Source organism: Galeopterus variegatus, unplaced genomic scaffold (genome assembly GCF_000696425.1).
Source record: "Galeopterus variegatus unplaced genomic scaffold, G_variegatus-3.0.2 Scaffold438, whole genome shotgun sequence".
Classification (NCBI taxonomy): domain Eukaryota; kingdom Metazoa; phylum Chordata; class Mammalia; order Dermoptera; family Cynocephalidae; genus Galeopterus; species Galeopterus variegatus.
Genome location: NW_007726549.1, coordinates 476260 through 497030, shown reverse-complemented (window position 1 = coordinate 497030; position 20771 = coordinate 476260). Strand labels below are relative to the sequence as shown.

General features: G+C 53.9%; 1 protein-coding gene across 1 annotated transcript in view; it reads right to left on the bottom strand.

Annotated features, from left to right (window-relative positions):
* The window catches only part of SFRP1 (secreted frizzled-related protein 1), a 44864-nt gene extending 24314 nt beyond the window's left edge, over positions 1-20550 (bottom strand). The window contains exons 1-6 of the mRNA XM_008568765.1: positions 20531-20550; positions 17573-17845; positions 17428-17529; positions 17129-17291; positions 16226-16718; positions 11883-11960 (exon numbers count right to left, since the gene is read on the bottom strand). Of these exons, the coding sequence (XP_008566987.1) occupies positions 11883-11960; positions 16226-16718; positions 17129-17291; positions 17428-17529; positions 17573-17845; positions 20531-20550 (1129 nt within the window). The remainder of the gene's footprint in view (positions 1-11882; positions 11961-16225; positions 16719-17128; positions 17292-17427; positions 17530-17572; positions 17846-20530) is intronic.
* Positions 20551-20771: the final 221 nt, after the last annotated feature.

Sequence of the window (20771 nt, the reverse complement as noted above, 5' to 3'; positions counted from 1 at the left end):
GTCCCGCCCAGGACATCGCTCCCGCTGGTGCCTGCGTCCTGCCATCAGCACTTCCCTTCTTCTCTTTGAGGTCTTTTTTTTTTTTAATTTATCAATATGTGATGTGGTTGATTTTCATGTCTCTTTAGAGGTCTTCTTCTTGGCTTCCTCTTCCACTTTTATTTTTTCTGAGGTCTTCTTTTAAGACCTGAGTGACAGCAGGAATGTTTTAAAATAGGCTCCCAGTGTCTCTGCATTGCCAGCAGCAGCCCAGCACTCAGGGCCTCACCTCCCACACCCACCATGCACTCTAAGCCTCCAGGCCTCAGCCTCCAACAGGCCCTGCATGGAGTGTCTTCCGTGCTCTTTTTTCTGCCTGACAAGTTCCCACTGACTCCTCAGAAGACAGCGCAAGTTCTCGCTCCTCTGCAGCTTCCCATGGCCTCTTCCTAGGAAGAACAGCTCCCTCCTCCACGTCCCGTCCCGTGCTCAATGCTCATCTATTACAGGAATGTCAGCACTTGGCCATGCGGTGACCTACTTTTCCTCTCATCCCCTCTAGATGGTAAGGCCTTGCAGGGCAGGAACCACAGCCCACTCACACTGTGCAATCATTTCGTGTGCTGCTGATACACCCTCAGTTCAGCCAGCATTTATTAAGTCCCCAACACAAATGTGTGCTAAAGAGAATCAAGGAAACTTCCTCCCAAAGGCAGGAAATACTGCAGGAAATGGCACAACGTGCTGGGCACTGTTGGGAAGCCCGTCACACACTTGAAGTTGGCCCCAGAAGTTGCCCTGGCCCCCCCAGGAACTCAACCACAGGTGCACCCCACCCTCACCTCGGAAGCTCCCCAGCTCCTATGTGGTCAGCCCAAGGCATGAAAAAGCGGGGTGCTCCCCCTCATCACGGTGGCTCTCCGAGGCTTCTCGCTTATTACATGCAACCAGACAGAGTCATGCCTACGAACAATCTCCTCTCCTGCGCTTATGTGCACAGTGAAAAGCCGCCTTCTGGCCAGGAAAGGCTTTGCCTCCCACACCAGGGGACTGACTTGAGGTTCAGAGCTCCTGAGCAGGAGGAGGCAGCAGACTCCTGAGGGAGAGCAGGACTCATGGCTGCCCTTCCTGGTCCCCTCTTCCCAGGCCCTGGGAGGAAATGATACAAACATTTCTGCCTGCACAACTGAAATCTCTCTGGATGATGATTCCAAAGTCAGTACATGCAGTATAAGGACCAGCCAGGACTCTGCTCACAGAAGCCCAGCAATTGTCTGTTGGATTAACTCTGTGCAAGAGTGGGTACCTCCTGTGGATGCTTAGATTTTCAAAAGAAAACACACACACACACACACACACACCTGTTTTTAAGTGAATACATGTTAAGAGTACAGGGTCTGTAACCCAAGAGGCTGGGTGCTGGCCAGCTGCACACCTTGCAGACGTCTGTCCTCCGCATCTTAGAACACCGGCCGGGACTCTCCCTGGCCAGCTGTGCTCCCTCCGGGTGCAGGTGAGAGGCTGCCCTCCTCAGCTGAGCCTTGCCTGCTGCTTCCCAGGACCTCGCCCACGTGACTGGCCCCCTTCCCCCCTGCAGCCCTGCCCGCCTCCACAGCATCTCTGGCTCAGGCCCATGGCTGCCCCTGTAGCACACCTGGTCATTCACTCTGTCACTCTACAGGAGCAGCAGGCATGGCATTGCTGGGACCTGTCACTCTTCAAACTGGGCACCAGACAGCGGCAGGTCAGAAGGACCAATTCCTTCTGTGATTCCCTCTCAGTCTAGCCTTCGAGTGCCACGCTTTGGGCCAGGGCTGGCCCTAACTCAGAATGCTGAGTTAGTTGTTAGGACTGGCAGATGAAAAACTGACACTCTTCACCTGTATTTACGTACCTGGTTTAGGTTCAAGTCGCGGCTCCTTGTCCCTGCCCGTCTCCTGACACCAGAAAGGCCCCTCTTCACTTTCTCCATTCATCCAAGCCTGGCAGTTCCACATCCACGACTCCAGGAAATTTCCCTGAATTTCCTCCAGGCCCTGCTGGAGGCAGACCCCTCCCTTCTTCAAGCCTCAGAGTGGGATGCACTAAACATCTGAAGTCACCAGAGAACACAGACAAACAAGCACAGCCAAGACCTGGCTCTCCCGCCAGGTTCTCATGTGCTAAGGACAGTAACTGAGCCCTCGGAATGGAGCTGAGGCCAAAGGGCACGTGGGAAGCACAGAGGCCTTCCCAAGTCCCCGACACATGCAGGCAGGCTCTGCTGCAGGAGAAGCTGCGCTTCAGGCACTGACGGTTTCCGAGGGCTGAAGTGGTTCCCCAGGCCCATTTCTAGCTCCAGGGCCATAGTCACAGCATTAGGGATTTCCTTCAGCCAGAAGCCATTTCCAAAAGCTGACTAGACCAGTGTGAACTAGTTTTCAAAGAGCTCACAGAGGGAAGAGAAGACATCAGGTAGTCCTGAAAGGAAATACCCGGCGGAGAAAGCTGACGGAAAGGCTAGAGAAACGAGAGAGAAAAATCCCTAGAACCCTGCCTGAATGAGAACGAATGTTCTCTCTTACGGAAGCCGGTTCCTCATTCTCCCCACTGCCGAACGACCATTTCGTTTTGGCATCTCATTACAACTCACAGACCTCCTCTCAGAACTGTAAATTTCCCTTCATTCCTGCCCTGAAGAATATACTCCTTTATGCCCCCAAATACCTGCCAGCCGGTAAGCATCACCTGTACTTCAAGCCCTGGAGCTGTCGAACAGCCTTGCCCCCGCACTGCAGCCCCTGACCCTAAAAGACCGACAGCATCTGCTCTCAGGACTCAGACACGAGTACAAGGCTCTGCACGGGAGCCAGACCAGCCCCAAGAGCACCCGCACACACGGACAGACGTCACCTCTTCCCCAGGGTCCTGTTCCTCCTCCTCGCCCCACCGAGGAGCTCAGAATAAGAAGGACCCGGGTGGGGCCTCAGTAAGGGGAGGTACCCTCCGCCACGCTGAAGCCCGCCCTGCAGTGAGGACCCCAAGGCCAGCAAGCTCCTGAAATCTCTAGCGTCTGGAACTGTCTGAGAACAAGCACTTCACGACTCAGCGGCCCCTCCCTGCAAAACCACCACAAGCAATCGCCACACTCTCTTCCTCTGAAAGACCCAGAAGGCTTTGTTTCATCTCTTTCCTGTCGCCAACATCCACGCGTTCCTTCTCTCTCACGTGGGCAGGCATCGGGCACGTCCTCCTGCGGCATGCACAGAGCCGTCCGCCCTCTTCATGACCAAAAGGATCACTCACAACCAGCACTGTTTAGCGAAGCTGGAGACCCTGGGGAAGCATCTGCAGTGTTTGGTGCCACTACAAGTGAGACTCAGGAGAAATGAGAAGGTGATGTCACCCCCTACCACCATGCCCGGGCCCCAGCGCCCAACAACATGCCCAGCCCCCTGCCAATTTGGTTCAATGAATGTCTATTTTCAAAGAAACCTAAACTGGCTGCTTCTGGTTCACTTCCCTGTAACTCATCACAGGCTGTTTGTGTGATGGGAAGGAGGCCCTCCTGAGGCTTGCCCCCTCTGAACCAGGAAGTCCCGGGTGCCAACACTAAGTGGCACTCAGACCAGGGAGGCAACGCAGCAGGGGGGGGCTTCTGCAGACAAAGACGGTGCCAGGCCTGCAGCACCAGGTCCTCCCAGGTACAGTAGGAACGGCAGCACTAGTGACAGGCCGGGCCTCTTACACAGCAACACTGTAGCTCAAATATTTATTGTATGTGTCTGGCTTTCACGCGGAACTTGCAACCTGCCAGTTACCAGTGTTTACCTTGGTAGAAATTCACGAGAAATCTTAGTCTGAACAGGCCCAAAGTTTATTTTACTGCCAGATAAACAACTTTCTTTGATAAATCATCCATGTGACAGTGTTCCTGAAAGACTAAACAAAGATTTCAAGCACAATCTATAGGCCTTTGAGAAGCCTTCCAATGCTAACGCACGTTTAATTGGCTGCTCAAAGCAGGTTGAGGCAGGGCAAGGCCTGACATTTCTTTGGCCATTTGTTCTCCCTTAAAAAAAAAAATACAGATTGGACCTTCTGGCTCATTTCTGCAAAACTGGATGAAATGTACCAATATTTAAGTTCTCATTTGCTTCTGAATATAGCCCATTTTTGGTTAAAGGGAGTGAATATCACAAGGCAGCTGCTGGAAAGAAAGGGAAAACAGCCGGGGAGGTTCTGCCGGGGGAAAGGGGAGGGCGGAGGAAAGTGCAGCACAAAAGGCTCTAAAATCTCTCTGCAGCAGTCCCCAATAAGTCATGAGTAGGATACTAGGTGCAAGATCTCCAAAAAACACACACAAACACACAAAAGACACTTCAGTGGCATGCCCTGGAGCTGGGGCACACTCAGCGCGAGCTCCGTGTGCCCTGAAGTCAGAACTGCCTGACGCCCGCCAGCTTCACGGGGACCTGCGCGTCGTGCAACGAAACCCCAGATCTCCTGACTTCTAGTACGTACAGGGTTTGGGGGTTTGGGTGGGTTTTTTGTTTGCTTTTGTTTTGGTTAACTGCAACACCTTGAAGCTGCATAAAGCTTTTAAAGTTTTTCCAAATGGGCTTTTTAAAAGACTTTTTCAGTTTAATCCTCTGTCAACCAGAGAACCAACCTGGACATTCCATTCTATTTCATAAATATTTTTGCCAAGAAAGCTGATTTCCTGAGTGCTAGAATCTTCCTTCATAGGCCAATTTCCATCCGGAAACAACTCTCTCTAATAAGAAGAAATAAGAATTATTGTGGACTGAACAGCCACCATACCCCAGGAGCTGCACGATTGAGTGCTTCAATTCTCCCCATAGCAACCTCTCGTGGGAATTTCCGTCCATATTTTGCAAACGAAGAGACAGGCTCAGGGAGGTTAAGAGACTTTCTCACGGTTGCTCAGCTTGCAGAGTTAGGATTTAATCCAAGTCTGTCTTGGCCCAAAGCCTGTGTTCTTTCTACTCTACTACACTGCCTGCCTCTCCACCAAGAAGGAAGCCGACGACTGCTCAGCTCCTTTGGTGTTTCACTCCACAAGCTCTGGTCCTGAAGGAGACCCAATGCCCCTGCCCGGAAGCTCCTCGGCCACTCCTGGCAGGATGGAAACGTGGTTGGCAGGAGAGGACATGAAGGGGCAAGGCGATGGAATCTGGACTGGCTACGTGGGCAAGTGTCCGTGGGAAGGAGAGCTGTCAGGGATCCAGGGGAAGCAGCCTCGGGCAATCGAACGACTAACTTCTTTCTTCAATGCATCTAATTCTCCTCCATCTGTAAGATGCGGGCACGGACTGGCCAGTCTTTCAGGTCCCTTTCAACTGGGCAACTCTTCACAACGACAAAATGGTGCAGAGGAGCAACACAGCGCCCACAGAAACGAGCGGCTATGGGCTGTGGGCAGCCCCATCCCAGCTCGACCGTCCCTCTTTCTCCGGCCCTCCAGAAAAGCCTCAGATAGCAACAGTGACCTTGCAGGTAAACGCTTCTTCTTGCTGCCTTCTCCAGAAGGGTTTGTACGCACGTCGAGAGACGAGGACATGATGCTTAGTAAAGCGAGCCAGACGTAAAAGGAAAAATGCCACATGACCCCCCTTCTAGGGGGTCCCTAGAGTTGTCAGATTCACAGAGACAAAGCAGAATGGCGGCTGCTGGGGCTGGGGAGGCGGAATGGGGAGCTCATGTTTAAGGGGGACAAGGTTTCAGTTTGGATGATGGAAAATCCAGAGATGGATGGTGGTGACGGCCACACAACGATGTGCGTGTAGCTCATGCCACTGACAGAACACGTAAGAATGGCTAAAATGGTAAACTTTATGTTATACATATGTTACCACAATAAAAAAAAGTTAAGGATGGCTAGACAAGGGGGCATGGCCACTCCCAACCAGAAAGTCCCAGAATCACAGGCTGGAGGGCACCTGAGGATGCCTGCACCACCCCGTCTGAAGACTGAGCATCCCAAGGAATAGAAAGGCAGAACTGGGCTTCACCATGAAGAGAGAGGCGGGAGGCACGCATCAGTCACCCTGCACCAGCGCACCCACACCTAAGTGACTCAGGACGAAGAAAAGCAAGCCTTGCCACATGAGGTGAGGGGGGGAGCAGCTGAAAATAAGCTGGCTTCAGGAAACATTTCAGTAAGAAAACCAAGAGTGAAGCACAGAGCTCCCCCGTGACAGCCACGGACGGGGCCTCAAGTGCCCACCCCTGAAAACGGCGCCCACAGGAACATGCGCTGAGCCCAGCTGAGCCAGCCAGCAGGTTCCCCACCCACACCGCCTCCCCTGCCCGCGCCTCCCTCACCTGCACCTCGCCAAAACCTGTTACCTGGGCACCAGCTGCCATTTCACTGTGGGAAACCAAGGCCTGGGGAGGTTGAGGGACCTGCCCAACCCTTTGGGGCACACACTCAGTGGCAGAGGGGGATGAACTCAGTTTCAGAGAACACAGTGCCCATCCTCAGCTCCTGGATTTCTGTGTCCCTCCTCAGGCCATAGTACACTTGCACTGGCTCCACAATGCTAAAGTGACTCTCATCACAACTTGCCCTATTGACGTGTCTTCCTGCCACAGTCACAGCCAAGAGAGCATCAGTGATGGAGACACGGTGTGCCATGCTCCCCAGAGGGGTTTGGTTCTTTTCACAGCTTTTCCTCCACAATGTGTGACCTTAGCCCAAACTACCTGGAGCCCAGTTACTTGGGCCAGGCCCACAAGCTCGAGGCCCTCTCACCAACTCTCCCATCCAAGACCAGAGGTGAGCAGGGTCGACCACTAACGCAGAGGCTTCTGAGACAATGTGTGACCTTAGCCCAAACTACCTGGAGCCCAGTTACTTGGGCCAGGCCCACAAGCTTGAGGCCCTCTCACCAACTCTCCCATCCAAGACCAGAGGTGAGCAGGGTCGACCACTAACGCAGAGGCTTCTGAGGCTTCTGGTCCGGACACAGTCTCTCCACCGTACCACTCACGCCATGCACAGGAAGACTATCTGGATTGGGACTAGGCTGTGAACCGTGAGCTACACCTCCAGTGCACTTCACAGAGGGCCAACCTCGTCTTCCCACCCACAAAGTACCTAACAGCTCATTTCAAGCGTTTACAGATCTGTAGGCAGGATATGTATTTTAGGGATCTTCAGTGACAATAAAAACTAGTTGCTCTCCTCCCCCCAGCTCCACCCTGGAAATGACAGTTCCTCCTTTCGTGTATTTGATTTACTTTGACTGAACTAGAGTTCTGGATGTTAGGGCGGTTTTTTAAGTATACGCATATGCACTCAGTCACCCAAAACAAGGCATGCAGTTTTCCCCAAACTCAATAAACAAGTTGCACATATTCACTTGGAAAGGAGATTTCTCCTTTTTGGAAAAGGAAGTCCCATGTCCAGACCCTTGCCATCCCTGTCAGTCACGCACTCATCTGACAAACTTTTATTTCATGCCTAACATATACAAAGACACTGTGCCAGGGACTACTAGAGTACAAACGGGCCTTGTTTTGTTAATTCTAAGACACAGATTTTCTTCACATCTTAACCTGAAGTATGTTTTTTTTTGTCAGTGGTGCAAAGCTCTCACAATTAACAGGCAAAATATGGTACGGGATACAAAGCCTGCTCTCAAGCAGCTTACAGATGTTGCAGTGACTGCTGGCAGCCAGTTTTCCTCATCTTCAGGAGGAAACCCAAGGTTTAGTTTGGAAAGACTGAGCCTACTTTTTGCAAGAGATCAGACCGCCCTTCATAGTAAAGCACTGTGTCTCCAAACAGCGGCACAGCCAACATATCTTGAAAGCAGCGTGAAGCAGAGTGAGAACAGATTCGTGAGGGCACTGGGGCTCAGCAAACACTTCTAGGAAATACTCCCAAATGCTAACTGGGACAACTGACTTTCTTTTCTTTTCTATTTGACTAATCTTAGTGTTGCAAAGCATAGTTTTTGTCTTTATGAGAACGGAAGGGGAAAAAAACATCCTTCCAGAAGGCAAGGAAATTTTCTTGGGGCAAAGAAATCTTTTTCTAAAGATATTGCCACCTGAACTCTTAAGTTCAAAAAACTGGAGAAGCCAGTATAAGAGGAAGCAAAAGTACCTCACCATGCAAATCTCTGCCAGAACAGCTTAAGGGTGCTTCCAGATACTGCAGAAGCAGCTAACCTCACAGCAGAGATAAATCAGACCCTCACATCCCTGGGATAAGCTAACCTGAAGGAACCTTCAAGTTAACCTCAGTGGCACTGAGCTGTTAGCAGCAAGACTGTTAGAGCAGCAGCTCGCAAATGCTACGTTGGCCTAAGAGGCAGGAGCAGCAGCTTGTCGTCCTATCATGGGAAAGGCGGGCAGAACACAGAAGCAAAGCGTGCAGCCTGACAAACACAGCAGGCAGGCTGGCCGCCAGGCTGCACACACAGGCTGCACCATCTAACTTCTGGCCTCCCACATCTGGTGCTTGATCCAGGCTGATCCAGCTGCATTCCTGAGCATCAGCACACAGGCTTTTCTGCTGATGTTTTTCCCTGTTGGGGAAAAAATATGTGCTCTGAACTGAGGGGGTACAGTGCAGGGGTGGAGAGAAGAATGGCCAAGCAGACCTGCCAGAGGGTTAAAAGCACACTGCCCGGGGAAAAGGGAATGGGCCAGGCATGGCCAGCTCCACGGAGGCTGCAGGAGCCCACGGGTGCACCGGCAGGAGGGCGCACGTGCGTGCTGACAGGAAGGAACGCAGCCCCGTTCCTGGGCCCACGGAGAGCCTCGCAGCAGCCTGGTGTTTCCCACTGGGATGGCAGGCCGCTTGATGCAAAGCTTGATCCCCGGAGTAGGGAGTCAAATGCTCTTTTTCTTCGCTGCTGGCTGTCAGCTTGTGTGGCTGAGGGCCTTTGTTTTCCAGCTGAATCCCATCAGCAGGGCTGACCGCCTCGCTCACTCGAAGGGAGCGAAGGGAGCTGAGCCGAGAAACAAGCTTCTCGGTGTGGCTGCTTCTCCAGGGTACAAAGAAGGGCAGAGCAGAGCAGAGCTCAGCCACCCCACCTGGGCGGGGGGAGGGAGGGAGAGAGAAAGAGAGATAGAGAGAGAGGGGAAATCCTGTGTATTGTTCCCTAAGGACATAACAAACAAAAAAACGCCAAAAGGTCTCTCCTAAGTCCAGATCAAAGAAGTCTGGCATGCAGCACCCCTGCACTGAGTCCATCGGAACCTCTGTGGGAAGCCCAGCGGCTGCGCGTGCTCTCTTAAGCGAGAACAGCATGGGCAGAGAAGCGTTCCAGCAGGGACACTCAGATTCTTTATTGATCAGATAGGAGGATTCGACAAGACGACCTCCAAGGTCAAGGAGGAACTCAAGAATTCTATGAACTAAGAAAGAAAATAACCTCAGAACTAAGGGAGCACAGCCCCAAAAACTAATGGCTCAGATTGACCAGGTCCTGAATGGTTGTTGGCACAGGTGCACCCCTCCCTCGTCCGCAGCAGCTGGTGGCTTGCTGACTCAGTGGCTACCTGTTGTGGCAGGCAAAGGACATCCATCCCAGGCAAGTTATCTGAGTAAAGTCAACCTTGCCACATTAAAATTTCTTTCAAGGCTTACCTCTTCAGGCTACGTCTAGGGAACGTCTCCAGTTTAACTAGTTGCCACCAGCCTCGGGTACCAGGATTTTGGTGAGCATCCGCGAGAGAGGGGAGGAGACCCGATGACGATTTCAGGCAGGTGAGTTCCAGACACAGATCCTGAGCACAAGACAGGGAGCTGCCTCTCGCAAGCTCCTTAACATCAACTTTGGCCTCAGATCCCACAGTCCCCGCTGCAGCCTAGGAGTTACAGAATGTCTCCACGACGCCTCTGATCAGGGTTTGATCCAGATTTTTAAATTTTAGAAATTTAATCTGAATTTATTCTAGGTAGGTATTTTTGGATGACAGTGTATAGCACGGTATTTTGTACTCAATAAATGTTGAATGAAGGGATACACGAATCAAGAAATGAGCTGATGCGCTGAATTCTGAGTTCCCTCATAGAAAGGTATCACCTGCCAGTCACCGCCACACACTCAGTTCCAGGTTTTCCAGCACTTCCCTCAGGAGCTGAGCCTGATAGATGTCGTATGAATATAAACTATCAGTGAATACATTACCTTTCAGAGTTTAATATGATTCCCTGGGTTTGCTAAATGTCAGAGGACCAACTTCTAAAAGGGAGTGTTGTGATTTTCAGCTTCTGCAGAGGATCGATGAAATCTAAAAGAGCAGCCCCTTAGTTACCCCTGATGAGAGTCCTTGGGGTCCGAGCCGTCTCTGAGCAGTCTTCCTGCCCCCACCATGCGACAAAAGGCTTCTCGTGAGGACTTCTGAGAGACTGAATCTGTCCTTGTTTCCTCTAAGCCCTCACCCCCATTTGTGAGTTAGAAGCCTGCTGCTGAGGCAGTGTGGGGCTGTGTACCACAGACTTCACAGCAGGAGCCCCCCCCAGGCTCGGCCCAGCTTTTGGAACCCTGACGAAGCCAGAGTATTAACATCAGGAAGCAAACGTTGCTGCTGTTGGATGGTGGGGCAACCAGAGCACGCCTGCACCGCTGCAGGTGGTACTACAATTTTATTTGAGTTAATCTTAAATGGCAGCAAGAAAAAAGGGTGTGACTCCAAAACAAGCAGCTAAATGTACAGTAGACCCAATTTTTCCTAGAGGTCCCAGATGCCTAACACTGAAAGAACACACAGGAAACTTATCCATTCTCAAGAAGCTCTAGTGGCAAAGGGTCTGAACTTTCCAACTTTCCATCTTCATCCACAATTACAAATACCCCAAGAACGTCCCTGTCACAATAGACACTTTCCTTCAACCTACGTGTGCTCCCACATGTGGGTGCAGCTCATGCAGACTCAGCCCATTACCAGCATAGGACCCTTTCCTGTAATGAAAACGTGGAGGAGGTAGCTCTGAATGCACACAAAGACTCACGTTACCTACCTTTATGTTTTTCCTGGTAAGAACTATGTAAGAAATTCAACCTCAGGGACACAGAGTAGGTATTATAAGAAATACGTTGTTCAGCATCAGGCCAAACCTGTCCTCCCCCAACCTAGGCCTGGCCAGAGTCACTTCTCTGCATCCGTGTACAACAGAAGTGAGAGAGGGAGGACAGAGAGTTGGCCTTCAGAAGGATGCAGTGTACACTTATTTCTCCCAGAGGAGTGACTCCAGGGTGTTTGGAAGTCAGGTCTTCCACCGGTCAGACTATGAGGGACCGACCCTGAAAGGCCCCTGGGATCTGCTGCTCCCCAGGGCATATCCAACCCTTCCTTCTCCTGGAGCTGCAAGTGCTGATCCAGAATTCTCTTTTAACCCCAGAGTGGTAAGGGAGGAAGGGAGAGAAATCACACTACCGTGGGAATGTCAACCTCCTTTGCCTGGAAGAACCTGATTGGGGACCCTCCTCTGAATCCCCTAAGCAATGAAGTCTGCCCCTCCTCCGTGGGAGGGCACCCCATGGTCACCACTTCAACCCTGGGGTGCCCTCCTGGCCAAGGCTACCCACTGGAGCAGGTGACAGGGCTGCACCTCCTGGAGCTTCCGAGGGAGTCTGGTTTGCCCCTAGCTCCTCTTGACTTGACCCCAAATGTGCATCCCTCCGCTCCTAGAGAAGGTCCCCAAAACTCTGCCCAGTGATCCACCACGCAGAAAGGCAGAAGCACTTTGACTTTAATAAAAACAGGCCAGTTCCCCACCCTATCTTTCTTCTCTGCCTGAGAAAAGCAGCCTTCTGGAGAGGACAAAAGTCAAGACCACCACAGGTTCTCTGTCCCCAGGGGACACAGGCTAGGAGAAGACAGGGAATTCCAACCCCCCACCACCACCACCCCCGAAGGTGGCCGGAGCACTTTCTTACCAAACTCACTGGCACAGAGATGTTCAATGATGGCTTCAGATTTCAACTCGTTGTCACACGGAGGACATACAGTTGTGCCTAGGAAGGAAACAGGGCAGAAACAGAAGTTATAAGTTAGGGGGGAAGACAATTCCTGGGGAAGAGGTCAGCCCTTGGACCAGGATGAAAGGAGTTAAAGGTCTTCTGGAATTTCTGCAGGGTGACCTGAGGATCTAAAAGAAGGGCCCCAGAGCCTAGGATCCAAAGCCATGCACAGGCCTACAGCTGTTGAATATGACACAACTGTTTAAACCAACACTAGCTGGAGCTAGGTGTGGGCAGGTCCCGTGAATGATGACTTGTGCGGTGTTGTAGGTCCCTGGAAAAAGCTGGCTTATAAGCAAAAAAGATCTATTCTGGTTGTTTGTTTCCTGTCCTGTCTCCCTCTCCTTTAGATACCTCCCTCGGATTCCTGCCTGCCCCTTTCCCCTTTCCAGTCTCCCAGCAAGATAGCAGATCAATCTGAACAGCTCTCCAGAAGCCAAGAGAAAAAGAAGCAGTCAGACTCACACACTGCAGCCCCAGGGCCCTGCACACCCCCTTCCAAAAGGGCTGCGGCAGGAAGGAGAGTAGCTGGGTGGGGTGGGGGAGGCACTAGCGCCAGCCGCCAAATGGGAGGACAACGGGGCTGGACGGGGCTGGACGGCACCCTTTGGAGGCTCTTTCACGAGCGACTGTGAAGTGCTTTGGGGGAGGGGGAGGCGTACATGCCACCAGGAGGCGGATAAGCCCCTGGGGAGGGAAACTTCTGAGGCAGGGCCAGAGGCCTCCTCCGAGCCAAAAAGCTGCTGAAGCAGGAGCGGTCTCAAGGAGGCAGTGGGCCTCCGGGGAAGGGCAGTGAGGAGGAGGAACGGTGGAATCCTCCAGACACTGAAGTGGCTTGTCATCGTCACCAACACTTATCAAACAACTTGGAGTGTATGGACGACCTAGGAAAGCATTAGCACATTCTAAGGGCATGCCACACCAGCACAGCCCAGGAGGCCAGCCAGGCTGGAGCTGCAGAGCATAGGAAAGTCACCCAAGACTGAAGCCAAGGGGACGGAAGGCCAGGCGGGGTTTGACGCATGAGCAGCCTGGAATATGACACAACTGTTTAAACCAACACTAGCTGGAGCTAGGTGTGGGCAGGTCCCGTGAATGATGACTTGTGCGGTGTTGTAGGTCCCTGGAAAAAGCTGGCTTATAAGCAAAAAAGATCTATTCTGGTTGTTTGTTTCCTGTCCTGTCTCCCTCTCCTTTAGATACCTCCCTCGGATTCCTGCCTGCCCCTTTCCCCTTTCCAGTCTCCCAGCAAGATAGCAGATCAATCTGAACAGCTCTCCAGAAGCCAAGAGAAAAAGAAGCAGTCAGACTCACACACTGCAGCCCCAGGGCCCTGCACACCCCCTTCCAAAAGGGCTGCGGCAGGAAGGAGAGTAGCTGGGTGGGGTGGGGGAGGCACTAGCGCCAGCCGCCAAATGGGAGGACAACGGGGCTGGACGGGGCTGGACGGCACCCTTTGGAGGCTCTTTCACGAGCGACTGTGAAGTGCTTTGGGGGAGGGGGAGGCGTACATGCCACCAGGAGGCGGATAAGCCCCTGGGGAGGGAAACTTCTGAGGCAGGGCCAGAGGCCTCCTTCGAGCCAAAAAGCTGCTGAAGCAGGAGCGGTCTCAAGGAGGCAGTGGGCCTCCGGGGAAGGGCAGTGAGGAGGAGGAACGGTGGAATCCTCCAGACACTGAAGTGGCTTGTCATCGTCACCAACACTTATCAAACAACTTGGAGTGTATGGACGACCTAGGAAAGCATTAGCACATTCTAAGGGCATGCCACACCAGCACAGCCCAGGAGGCCAGCCAGGCTGGAGCTGCAGAGCACAGGAAAGTCACCCAAGACTGAAGCCAAGGGGACGGAAGGCCAGGCGGGGTTTGACGCATGAGCAGCCTGTGCTCCTCCTCCGTCTCCTCCTTCCTTGCCCTCTCCAGAGCGGCTTCTGTGGCAGCACCTCCCTGCCCCTGGAGCCCCGTTGCAGCTCAGACAGTGAAATGGGCAAAATCTCAAAGGTGGAGGAGAAAGAGGGAGCTGCACAGCCCTCCCAGGTGACACAGGGGTCCACAGACCCCTCACCACTTCCAAGCAGCGTCCCCAGCAGAGACCACACCCCTGAGTCTTTACTGACAGATTCCTCTCCCACCAGTACTCTGCACCCTGGACCAGACACCCCCAGACTCCCGTCGGCAGGAAGCACACTCCAGGCAGAAGACGGCATGACTGGCCTTGGCCCAGATGCTGGAAACTTGCTTTGCATCCAGAACCTGAGGGTGGGTTCTGGAGATAGTGCTGCTGACAAAGGAAAAAAACTTCCCAGGAATTTTGCGCTATGGTTCTTGCTTCCATGAGGAGAAAAAAAGGGAAAGGCAATCCCGTGATATGGAAAGACCATGTTACCCACACCAGGGCAGTGAACTGGGCTTTGGGTCTTGACCAAACAAGTAGCAAGGCCAGGATGGTCAGAATATCACGGTGCGACCCCGTCCCCTTGGCACACTCACTGCCTCTCCTGTCACACGCAGAGCCCCCTAATCTGGTGGGGAGCCCAGGGCTCTGCCCCCCACAGGGCACATCCACAGTCCCACAGGGACTCGGGCTTCAGTGCCTCTCAGGATGGGGTGGACGCTGTGTGTTTTCGAAACAGCTTTGGCTGTCCTCACAGCTGACTCTGGAGCAGCGTGGGCCAGAAACAGGAGGAATGCACACTGCAATATAATCTGTGCCTCCTCGGCACCCCTGGGGCCCTGCAGGCCACCTCGACAGGACAAGCCCCGCGGTCAGCCACCTGAGAGACTGAACTAAATCACTGTGCTGAGGTGTATTCAAAATAATGTTTAAAGCAAATGAACAAAAAACTAAAAGGTTTTGTGCTTTATTAATGCTTATGGGGGGCAGAGGAGAAAGCCCAACCCTGGAACCAGGACTGAGTAAATTTTTAAAGATCAACATATGCACTTGCACACATGCACACACGCACACACAGGCCACCCTCCACCTCCACGCTTAGCTGAGCAGACAGTGGCCTGCCTGGCAACCTCGAAGGAAGCAGAGCGAGGTCCCCTCCCTCATGGGACCCGGGGACCCCTCCCTCATGGGGCCCGGGGACTCCCGAGGACCCCGGGACTGCGGTCCTGAGTAGGAACACGTGCCTCCTCCCAGGGCCAAGCCTCTCTTCACTGAGGGGAGAGCCAGTCTCAAGTCCCACTCCCGAGGGGTCCTCTCACAGCTCTGTCTCTGGTCTTGGGAGGGTGGCCACCTGAGCACTCCTGGGGCAGAAAGCAGGACAGAGAGAGAGTGCAAACAAGCATAGCAGCAGCAAGGGGCAAGGCAGCCAGGGCACGGCGAGTGTGGGTCCCCACCCTACCACAGCCTTCTGGGGGTCCTAAGCACGCAGCCCGACAGTCCCCTCTTCCCTCGGACTTCAGCCACTTTCCCCACAGCTGTTCCCAAAAGGAACAGTTCCACTGCATGTCTGCACACAGTCCCTGAAAGAGACAGCAGTGGCCACGGGGAATGGACTCCAGCTCGGTCGGGCCAAGCAGAGCTGGCCAAGCCTCTGGGGCAGGAGGAAGGGGAGAAGGGAGGTCCTGCAGGCCACAGGGATGGCGCCACAGCAGCAGGACGCCCAACGCTTTGTCTGCTCTGTGTCCTGCTCAGCAGTCCCCTCCATGCGCTGCGGTGCCTGCCTGAAGGTTAGCCCCGAGAGCAGAGGCGCCCGGCCCTGCCACTGCAGGCCCAGCCCGGCCATCCAACGTCGGGCACTTTACAGCCTGCCTTCCTTCCCTCAGTAATCAAGAATATTCAAAATTCGGGGTGTTCCTTTCCCACCCCCACCCCGTCCTCACTCTGGGGGTGCTGGGCGTCTGCACACCCCTCTTTCAGCATCCACAGCAGTGGTTAAAGACACCGCACACTTCCGATGAGCTGAGTATGCAGCCACCTCCTGCCCAACCCCTCCTCAAAAGGCCCTCGGGATGTCACCCTGTGTTAGCGCACCCACACCCGGGGCTTGGTCACTATCCGCATATTTGAGAGCCCAAACTTTGCTCCTGAAGAATTCAGGGTTGGATTCACTCCTATCAAAGGCCACCGGGCTGGAGTGGTTTTGTTTTCGTTTTTCTCCTTCCCGGGATTTTTTTCCTTCCCACTGAAGAACTGCCTGTTGAACAGGAGGGGGTTCTGACAGGGACCCCAGGCGGGTGGCCAGGCTGGTGGGAAGGACTCTAATTTGCAGAGGCCCACTCGCCACCGAGGAGATGAACACGNCCTTACCTTGGGGCTTGGAGGCTTCGGTGGCGTTGGGCGGGGTCATGGCGATGCAGACGTCCCCCTCGGGGAACTTGTCGCACTTGAGCATCTCGGGCCAGTAGAAGCCGAAGAACTGCATGACGGGCTCGCACGAGTCGCGCACGGCCTCGCAGAGCCAGCGGCACGGGTAGATGGGCCGGTCGAGGCAGACGGGCGCGAAGAGCGAGCAGAGGAAGACCTGCGTGCCCATGTGGCAGTTCTTGTTGAGCAGGGGCACCCAGCTGCTGGCCTGCTGCTTCACCTCGGCCATGCTCTCGTGCTCCAGCAGGTTGGGCAGCACCATGCGCTTGTAGCCCACGTCGTGGCACAGCCGCAGGTCGGCCGGGATGTCCACGCACTGCGGCGGCTTGGCGTAGAAGCGGCCGCTCTGGTAGGCGCCCACGTCCGACTGGAAGCTCANCGGGCCAAGCAGAGCTGGCCAAGCCTCTGGGGCAGGAGGAAGGGGAGAAGGGAGGTCCTGCGGGCCACAGGGACGGCGCCACAGCAGCAGGACGCCCAACGCTTTGTCTGCTCTGTGTCCTGCTCAGCAGTCCCCTCCATGCGCTGCGGTGCCTGCCCGAAGGTTAGCCCCGAGGGCAGAGGCGCCCGGCCCTGCCACTGCAGGCCCAGCCCGGCCATCCAACGTCGGGCACTTTACAGCCTGCCTTCCTTCCCTCAGATAATCAAGAATATTCAAAATTCGGGGTGTTCCTTTCCCATCCCCACCCCGTCCTCACTCTGGGGGTGCTGGGCGTCTGCACACCCCTCTTTCAGCATCCACAGCAGTGGTTAAAGACACCGCACACTTCCGATGAGCTGAGTATGCAGCCACCTCCTGCCCAACCCCTCCTCAAAAGGCCCTCGGGATGTCACCCTGTGTTAGCGCACCCACACCCGGGGCTTGGTCACTATCCGCATATTTGAGAGCCCAAACTTTGCTCCCGAAGAATTCAGGGTTGGATTCACTCCTATCAAAGGCGACCGGGCTGGAGTGGTTTTGTTTTCGTTTTTCTCCTTCCCGGGATTTTTTTCCTTCCCACTGAAGAACTGCCTGTTGAGCAGGAGGGGGTTCTGACAGGGACCCCAGGCGGGTGGGCAGGCTGGTGGGAAGGACTCTAATTTGCAGAGGCCCACTCGCCACCGAGGAGATGAACACGAGCTAATTCCGTTGTTATCTGTCTAATTACCTGCGGATCTGTGCAAATGAGAGACGCAGGGGGGTAGGAACAAGTCTGCAGCCCGAGAGCCCAGCGTCTATGGACTTCTCTTCCCGGCCGCGGGCAGCAGCCCTGGAGTGTGAGGAAAGAGTGTGACAATCCTCCTGGAGCCCACGAAAGTGAACAGGAGCTGCGCTCAGCGTCCCGTCGGCCCTCCCCGCGCTCTCTGCGCTTCGGGTCCTGCTGTTCTTGCCACTGGAGCACCCCGTCCCCGCCTCGGATGTCAAGAGACCTCGGANACAGGCGCGCGAGCGACACCGAAGTCCGCCGCCCTGCGCGCTGTGCTACCCGCCTCGGGTTTGTTCTCCGAGCTACAGCACAAAGACAGGCCGTTTCCCGGCGACCGGAGGGCAGGGAGGCCGAGGCAGGAAGGGCTGCTCCGTAATCCCTGGAGAAATGCGAGGGCGAGCCGCAGGGAGGGGGGCGTGTGCGTATGCAAAACGCGGCACCTTTCCAGGTGGGGCCCCGGAGGGTGGCCCTCAGCGACGTAGGCGGCTGTAGGTGAACGCACTCTGGCGGGAAATATTGCTCACAAAGATGTTACCTTTGGGAGGACAGCTTAAAAAAATTTTTTTTTAATAAAATAAAAACCCCTATCAAACCCCAGCCCAGCCGACGGCACGTCTGTCTGTGTGTGCACGCATATACACGTTGACATGTTTGTGGTGTCGAAAGGCACAACATTATCAACACACGTGCACTTATCAGAGTGGCCTGTGTAAATACCAAGTCTGTCACTCAGGCACACATGCTGCGTTCAGACCCGGTGCAGCGACCTCACGTCAAAACCAAGGGCTCCCATTAAGGCAGAAGCCAAGAGGCCGGTATCAGCAGAAACAGAGCTACAACTGTGTCTCCAGCCCCTAGGAACAGAAGTCACCCTGCCGCCCCCTACCTCGGAGTTCCTGGGAATACTCTGTATGTTTCCAACATTCCCCTGAGAGGGAGGGTCAAGCTCCAGAGAGCTGGATCCCAGGGTGGGGAGAAAAGAGCGAGCAGTTCCGAAGGTCACCGGGTCTCCAGTGCCTGTGTGCTGAAGTGTGGATGAGTGAGGCCCAGGATGCTAAAAACCCTATCTGAGCGGTGTGGTGCCACCCCGTGTGGCAAATGGACCACAGATCTCAGCGCTCAGGGCAGACACCACTGGAGGTGCTGCCTTGCCGCGCCGGCGTGTTTGTAAAGCTCTGGGGAAGCTTGCTTTGGACTCTGCAGACCTAATTTCTCCATGGCCAGATTCCAAGGAAAACGACTAGAGTTTGCGAAGAAGCAGGCCTGTTTTCTTAAAGCAATGGTGCCCATACGGAGGTTGTGATCCCACTGTGCACACAGGAAGCATCTGCAGGGCAACTCCTCTGTCACCTCCAGGTCCATAAAAGGTGCCCCCAAACCAGAGGGGTAGAATGCAGGAAAGAGATAAAGACGACAGAGCAAGACTTTGGATGGCCGAGGGTTAATTCCTAAACAATTGGTAAGTCTCAGCCTGAGAGGCTGGGGAAGACATTCTTCACACAGAATAGGCTGCAGGAGACCAGGCAACTGTGTCTCAATTCAAGGGGTATTTAGAGAAAAATGCTGTTTGGTAGGGGGTCCTTTTCTCCCCTCAGGCCAGGCCCTCACTTCCAAGCCAAATGTGTGTGTTTACTCACTCATTGGAAAGATTGGCATTTGGAGATAACATCCTCTCACCTCAGAATCCAGGCTTTGCTGACCCCTCACCCATATTTACACAGTTTTTCCAAATGGCAGAGGACTTGGGTCTGTCCACCATTGCTGGAAATTAGTCCAGGTGACTGCACCTCCAACAGTTCTGGGAGTCTCAGTCAGGAGTAAATCTCACAAATCCATTCATGGCAGGACCTAGCCTATGTCTGTCTCTCCAAAGTGACTTTGGTCACCCCCAATCCCTAACTCCCCCCATCCCCAATAGTCTTGCTGCTTTAGAGATTAGCCACAGGGAGTGTCAGTATAAATAAGACAGCAGAATCCTAAATCCACTACATTTGTGGCTCCTCCCAATACCCAGCTGGAAAGGAAGGACTCTAGGTCTCAGTCCCACTGGGGGACTTTCATCCACACTTGGGACTTTGGAAAATGACTGCTGCCGGTCAGTTCACATGCTGTAGAACAGCACCATGCAGAACAGTCTGAAGACTTTCTATTTTAGAGATGCATATAGAATTTTTGTCCTTTTTCATACCGTCAAACCTTCACACTTTAAAACCCAGTCTCTCTTTCCTGTAATGGCAAGAATGTGTGTGCGTGTACAGGAGAAAGTTCTTGAACACAGACTCTTTAAACATGCTATTGGCATGACAGAGTTCCCGGAAACCAGGGTTCCTGAGCAGAACTGTGCGGCAGGAGGCCCATCCCCCCTCCTTCTCGAATGGCTGAAATGAACAGGGGCAAACTACAGCTTTAATCTTATGTGTCTCCTTTCAGCAAAGTTCTGACTTGTTCACACTGCCCATACCTGACAACTGGGAGTGCACTCATTGTTGCTTTACCACACCAGCTTGAGGAGGCATGTTTCTGTCTCCCCAATGCTCAAAGCTGACTGTCAGGCCAAGCAGGGTCACCAGGGGCCTCCCATATGCCCACCTGTGGCCTCTTGCCACACTCAGAGCTCCTTCCTGCTCCCTCCTAGAAAAACTGGGTGGGGAGGAGCCTTCCCAGCCCATGGTTCCTATTCTGTTTCATTGTATCATCAGCGATTTTCAAGACAGCCTCCAAAGATACACTTGGCATCATCTTCTCCACCAGCCTGGAGCACTGCAGCAGGGCAGGAGCCACGCAGAGAAAAGCATTCCCGCTCAGAGTCAGGAAGCCCGACGCAGGGCCTCGGCTCTGCTTCTGACCGGCCGGGTGACACGCAGGAAGCACACGCTGTCCCCTGGCCTCGGTGTTCTCCTCCGTAAAGCACAGCTTTAATGCTTGTCCTGCAACCTCGTGAGATGCAGGACGTGAATGCTGCACACCTAGTGCTGTGTGAGGAACATAGTTAGGCTTTCAGTCGTCTGAATGGTTCAAAGTGGGATTCGATGCAAGACGTCGTGATTCACGGTCGTATTCTTACCTGGCAAGCTGCTTCTGCATTCTGCCTCTGCGGATGTGTACCCCGATCCCCTCCGATTCTTTCAAGAACTGGCCTCGCCTGCTGTCTAGGCTTTGAGGATGTCTGGGAAGTATCTTAAAAAATTTGGAGTTGAAGGCAAATTCCAGCCCCCTCCCATTCCCAGTGTAAGCATCCCTGCACACCACGCTCAATGGGGGCTACCTGGGCATCCCAGCTGCCACAGCTGGACCCTCTCACTTCT